This window comes from Oryza glaberrima, chromosome 1 (assembly GCF_000147395.1).
Source record: "Oryza glaberrima chromosome 1, OglaRS2, whole genome shotgun sequence".
NCBI classification, from domain to species: domain Eukaryota; kingdom Viridiplantae; phylum Streptophyta; class Magnoliopsida; order Poales; family Poaceae; genus Oryza; species Oryza glaberrima.
Window position 1 is genome coordinate 24,855,429 of NC_068326.1, and position 6,030 is coordinate 24,861,458.

A 6,030-nucleotide genomic window follows, 5' to 3' on the forward strand; every position below is an offset into this window, starting at 1 on the left:
TCATTACTCCTTCTCCATCCCTTCCTCTCCCCCTTCATCCCCTTCCTCTCCCCTTTCCCCTCCCGTTCCTCCCCTTCCCCTCTTTGAGTGGCGGCCGAGCGGGAGCAGCGGCGCTCGGCAGGAGCGGTGGCGGCCGGCCGTCTGGGTGCGTCAGGCGGGCGGGCGGGCGCGGCGCGCGGGCGGGCTGGCGTGGCGGCCGGGCGGGCAGGCGGGCGCGGCGCTCGAGCGGGCTGGCGCGGCGTCCGGCCGGCCGAGCTCGCGCGGAGGCCGCAAGGATGGTGGCCGGGAGGCCGGCGGCGCCCTCCTCTTTGCTGCCGATTTTTTTTGAATTTTTGATTCATTGGATTTGATCTGTGATGTATGTGATATTGGATCTGATCTGGGAGTTGTGATGTATTTCTTTTAGGATTTGTGATGTATTTTTTGTTTGAGATTTTGTGATGTGATGTATTGTGATCTGTGATGCATTTCTTTCCAATATGTAATGTATTTCATTCCATATCTGTGATGCTACTTTGATTTGGGGATGATTTGGGAATATGATCGGGGATATTTAGGGAGCAGATCGATTTGAGAAAAAAAAAAAACCGGAACTGCTCCTACCATCTTTAGTCCCGGTTGGTGGATTTTTAGTCCCGGTTATTTTACTCGGGACTAAAGACGGGTATCTTTAGTCCCGGATTCGTAGTCCCGGTTGTATAACCGGGACTATAGAGAGGTTCCCAACCAGGAGTAAAGCCCCTTTCTCCACCAGTGTAACTACCACCGGAGAAACAGGTACTTCGGAGTACTTCCTAGCATGCATGCATGTTTGCAGCAGGTCAGCAATGCTCTTCAGCTGAGTAGTCCTTTTATGTCACGTTCCTGTACACCATGATCGCTAGCGCTATATATATGAATCTGCTAGCTTTGCTGTCCCATTCCCATATACTCATATTTGCCACATTTAACACGAAACAGTATGTGTGAATCTTGTGACATCTATAAAAACCATACAGAACTGAGGGAGAGAACAATATACACAAATTTTGACAATTTGATCCTTTGCAAAAACTATTTTTACTACCAAAATTTATTTTAAATCTGATTCTTTTGCTCAACGCCAAATCATGTGGCGCTGAACTTAGACACCTCAGCGCCACGTCAGCTGGCGTTGAATGCCATGCCACGACGGATGGGAGACTAAGTCAGCGTGCCAATGTACATTCAGCGCCATGCTATTGGCGTTGAGGTGTATAAGTTCAGCGCCACACGATTTGGCGTTAAGCAAAATGGTCAGATTTGAAATAAGTTTTGGCAGCGGTTCATTTGTAAAAATAGTTTTTGCAAAAGGTCAAATTGTCAAAATTTGTGAACAATATACATGTACAGCAAACAACACCCGAAAACTAGAGATTTCAACTGGATCAACCCATCGGGATTAAATTACATGCAGTAAGATCAGAAAATATTAATTGCTAATACTATTCACCAACAAAAGCTTCATATTCATACGACATGCACGGTAGACTGCAGGTAGAGTAAATCTACTGCAGTGTTTAAGCTGCATCACCTAGCATACAATCAAGGTGGATCCCTTGCAACGAACAGAGAGCGAGCTCTCCCAATGCTAATGCATACATAAAAAGGGATCGATCGATCGATACACATACGTACGTACAGTAGAATGCAAGATATATTAGAACCCTAGCTAGATTGATTAATTATTATCTAAAAAAAAGCTAGATTGATTAATTGATCGACAAGACTGGCAACACATATATATATATATATGGGCCACTTAACTAGTACAGCAATGATACGGATTGGAGAGATAACTAATTAATCTATGGTTACATGACAACAATGTAGACGGCGCCCTGCTGGAGCGGCTCGACGGTGACGCCCGACTCGTCGACGGGCACAGGCTCGGTGCGGCTGCCTCCTCTGTAGCGGAGCAGCTCGGCCTCGTCGCCGTAGTGCCTCACGTTGAAGTGCGCGGCCGGGTAGAAGAGCGGCGGCGCGGCGCCCGCGACGCTGACGCACACCACCGCGGCCACGGAACTGCCCGCCTCGGGCGCGCCGGCGGCGGCGGCTCCGGCGCCGGAGCAGGCGCCGGCGACGAGCCCGAAATCCGCGAGACCTGCAATTGGATCGGTCGTGGCAGACACACATGCACAGTCAAACAAACGGCAAAGCTAGTGATAGTGATATTAACTGCACACGCATGCAATGCAGAGGAAGAAGTTACTGCGGCGCGGGGATTGAGAGAGAAATCATCAAAGACCACGAGGAAATCCAAGGTGTTGAACTGTGACAGTCACTGAGATTGATCAGAGTTTACTCCTACTAGTACCACTCGATCGATGAGATGATAAAACTTGAATGAAAAGCGTCCTGGATCGTTGGCCATGCATGGCGCACGGTGACTCTAGGTAGAAACGCCCCTGTAATGTGAAAGAACTTTAAGCTTCTTTCATGCGTCGAGCAGGAGAAATTTGACCACCATCACCTCAGTCTTTTCACCAACGTACGTGTGTGCTGCTACCATACTGTACGCGTGTAGTACTCCCAGTCCCCTTCTCCTAGCTACTCCTACCATACTGTACGCGTGTAGAACTACTCTCTTGAGAGAAAGAAGCCACCATTTGACAAGACCATACAGCAAGAGTGGCACAATTTATGAGTTGTGACCTGTGGCCAAAAAGCCCTAAATTCGTAGCGGTTACTGCTCTTCATCTAAGGGGTGTTGGGGAGAAAGGGGCTAAACTTAGCCCTTCTCTCAAAAAGACTTATGGTTTCATGAGAGGGGGCTTCTCCCAAACACCCCCTAAAAAGGGTCTCTTTTTTTTTATCCCTCACCTCCTCTAATCTGTCAGGTCAAAATCAGTTTTCAAGCCTAAATCTGTCAGTGTAATCTGGTTACTAGTACTAGTACTCCCAGATTAATTATTGGATACTGATAGACTAGTGCATGTGTTCGTGCAATGACAAATCTACCAGAATAATTTTCCCCAAAGAGATCATCAAAACTACTGCAGTTAGCACTATCCGAGCTTAAAAAGTCCAGTTTTAGAATCTTATATGGAATCTTATGCTTCTATTCCTCCAACTCGAGTCTTTTCATGAACATGTGAAATAGCCCCATGCATGCCCAGATGGATTCCATTACGGAGTACTTCCTCCATCCCAAAAAAAAAGCAAACCCTAAATTTCCGTGTCTAACTTTGACTGTCCGTCTTATATGAAATTTTTTTATAATTCATATTTTCATTTTTGTTAGATGATAAAACATGATTAATATTTTATGCATGACTTGTCTTTTCAATTTTTTTCATATTTTTTTCAAATACGACGGACGGTCAAACGTTGGACATGGAAACCAGGGTTTGTCTTTTTTTTTTTTAAGATGGAGGGAGCATGTGGGAGCTGAATGCATCTACATGCGATGACATGATGTTCCCCATCACCATGAAATAGCAGTAGTACTAGTAGTTCGCATATTTGTAACATCCCATCAAGAAACCTACTCAATTTGACCTGATGGAGAACAGCTCACAAATTTTGGTCTTGTCTAAATCTAAATGCTTACAAAATGACAAATTTCTTCATCTTTACTGGAAAGTCTATCTGCATTGAAGTGATAAGATTGTACAGACACACAAAAGAAAAGGATTTTACATGGCCTAAACTTGTCTTATTATCATTGCCATGCCTGGGCACAGGGCCCTTGTTTGAGAACGGCTGGTTTGGATTGGGCCCTAAAGGAAACTAGTACAGTACAATTTCATGCATATACAATTCTTCTTTCAGTAAAAAATTTGTCATTTTGTAGTTAAATCCAAACGAAACTGAAATGGAGGACAACACTACAAGAGAAGTTAGACTCCCCTGAAGTGACACTTCTAATTAATCCATTTAAACATGAGCGTATGAATATGATGCATGCATGTGATACTGAACAAAGGGGAAAAAAATGCCAACAGATAATCTAGCTAAATGGTGGTGATTCATGATTTGACCAGTTAATTAAATTCTTCATATCAAAGAACAAAAAGAGTACCTTGAAACTGATTGTTAGCGACGGCGCCAGCAGATATAGCACTTGCAGCAAAATCAGTCAGGCTAGCGGTGGCGGCCACGCTCGCGACGGTGACGGCGGCGTTCGGCGGCGACGGCGAGGACGGAACAGGAGGCAGAACGCCAGCAGCCGAGGAGGTAACGTCCACGTGCACTGCCGGCGTGGTGATGCCAAAGCCGTACTGTAGCAGACTGTGCTTCGTGGCGTCGACGTCGTGCGCCTCCTCCGGCCTAGACACGGTGGCGATCGACGCCGCGCTGCTCTTGCCGAGGCCGAGCTGATCGGCGGAGCCGCACCAGTGCTGGCCGAGCCCGGCGCTCCAGGCGCAGCTCTTGTGGCCGGTGTTGTTTGGCGCTTGCACGTCGTTGCAGAGCCCCCAGAACATGCCCGCCGCGCCCGGCGACGACGGTGGCTGCGGAGCGGGCACCGGCAGGTGCATGTACTGGCCGCCAAGAATGGCGGCGCCGAGGTCGACGGCCGACAGGCAGGGGCTCTGCGGCCACTGCAGGAAGACCGGCTCGTCGTGTGGCACGATGCCGTGCACTTTGGGAGCAGGCGCCGGCGGCGACTCCAGTGGCTGGCCTTGATAGAGCATCTGCTGGTGGCACGCCGCGGCGAGCGGCGAGAGCAGGTCCATGGCCGTCGTCACGGACATCGCCTGCGTCGACGTAGCCCTCGCAGGCTTGCTGGACCCGGACGAACGGTCGGAGGAGGAAGACGACGACGAGGTAGGCGCCGCCACAGGCGAGACAAGCTGCTGCTGCGGCTGCACCGGCTGGGGCGCCGGGAGGATTGGTGGCGGCGGCGTGAACGACGGCGCCACGGCCTCCCGGTGCGCCGCCGCCGGCGCGGAGGCCCGGTTGCCGCCGAGGCCGAGCCCCGCGCGGCCTGTCCCGCCGGAGCGCAGCTTGTTCTTGGAGCGGGACTTGCGGTTCTGGAACCAGTAGAAGACGTTGGCGTCGCCGACCTGGCCGTACTCCTGCAGCTGCATGCGGATGCGCGGGATCTCGTCGCGCGGCGGGTTGACCATGCCGGAGTTGAAGATCGCCTCCAGGATCCGGATCTGCTCCGGCCGCGGGTTCCACCGCGGCTTCGGGTCCGGAACCCTCTCCTCGCCCACTGCAAGTACAACCACGAAATCCCATATCAATTCCCTCCCGATCGATCTCGATCCCCTGTAACCTCGCAACACGAAAACCCTACCTACCATAGTACAAAGCGCGAACAGTAGCATGCACGGATGCGCGCGGCGAGATCGATCGACCTACCTGACGAGAAGGGCGACGACTTGAGGGAGTAGCCGCCGCCGCCGGCGCTGCCGGCGGAGGAGCCGGAGAGGAGGGAGGGCGGCGACCCGGCCATGTCAGGCTGCGTCTGCCACGGCTGCGTGGCGTGCTTCGACCTGAACATGCTCGGCCAGTGCCTGTTCGACGACGCCATGCCCGCAAACCTGCCGATCGATCGATTCAACCCGATGAACTCTCAGCTCCCCTCTGCAACAACACAAGCCTAATTATACTAGCAGCTCGCGCTCGTCGATGAGAGAAAGATCTATAGCTAGCTACAGATGATTCTCCTTGAGGCGACAGGGACCGGCCGGATTGGACGAGAGAGCTAGGAGTAGACGAGCTAGGAGTGTTCCTCTTATCTCCCTAGCTAGGATAGATGGATGGATGGATGGAATGGTTTCTTGCACATTGCTGCCTCTTATAATGGCGAGCACCTACCCTTGGTGGTGCAAAGTGTCGCCGCCCAATAAATGCCGACTACTTCTACGGAGTAGCGACCATCTCTTTATCTGCTTGGAGATGCGTGCGAGGGAGATGATGCAGTTGCACCGGGAGGGAAGCGATGGGGTGGTTGCCTTGGCCGTGTCGCTGATGCCGGAAGGGTGCAAAGGACACTGGAGCTGAGCTTCAGTTTCAGCTTCGGCTACTACCCTGCTTGGAAGACTGAACAAAGTCTGGGCC

The 6,030-nt window shown here is 51.2% G+C and overlaps 1 protein-coding gene across 1 annotated transcript; it reads right to left on the minus strand.

Annotated features, from left to right (window-relative positions):
- Positions 1-1,440: 1,440 nt before the first annotated feature.
- On the minus strand, positions 1,441-5,722 carry LOC127756591 (WUSCHEL-related homeobox 7). Its single transcript, XM_052281946.1, has 3 exons — positions 5,329-5,722; positions 4,043-5,179; positions 1,441-2,122 (listed from the first exon to the last, which is right to left on the minus strand). Exons 1-3 carry the CDS (start codon positions 5,498-5,500, stop codon positions 1,833-1,835), a joined length of 1,599 nt encoding a protein of 532 aa, XP_052137906.1. The 5' UTR covers positions 5,501-5,722; the 3' UTR covers positions 1,441-1,832.
- Between the last annotated feature and the right edge of the window lie 308 nt (positions 5,723-6,030).

What these genes read in the sequence shown, in the direction of transcription:
- LOC127756591 (XM_052281946.1), bottom strand. Translation starts at nt 5,500, where the DNA reads ATGGCGTCGTCGAACAGGCACTGGCCGAGCATGTTCAGGTCGAAGCAC. An exon ending in GTCGTCGCCCTTCTCGTCAG is followed by an intron (nt 5,180 to 5,328) that starts GTAGGTCGATCG and finishes TTGTACTTGCAG; the next exon opens with TGGGCGAGGAGAGGGTTCCG. An exon ending in CGCTAACAATCAGTTTCAAG is followed by an intron (nt 2,123 to 4,042) that starts GTACTCTTTTTG and finishes ATCCAATTGCAG; the next exon opens with GTCTCGCGGATTTCGGGCTC.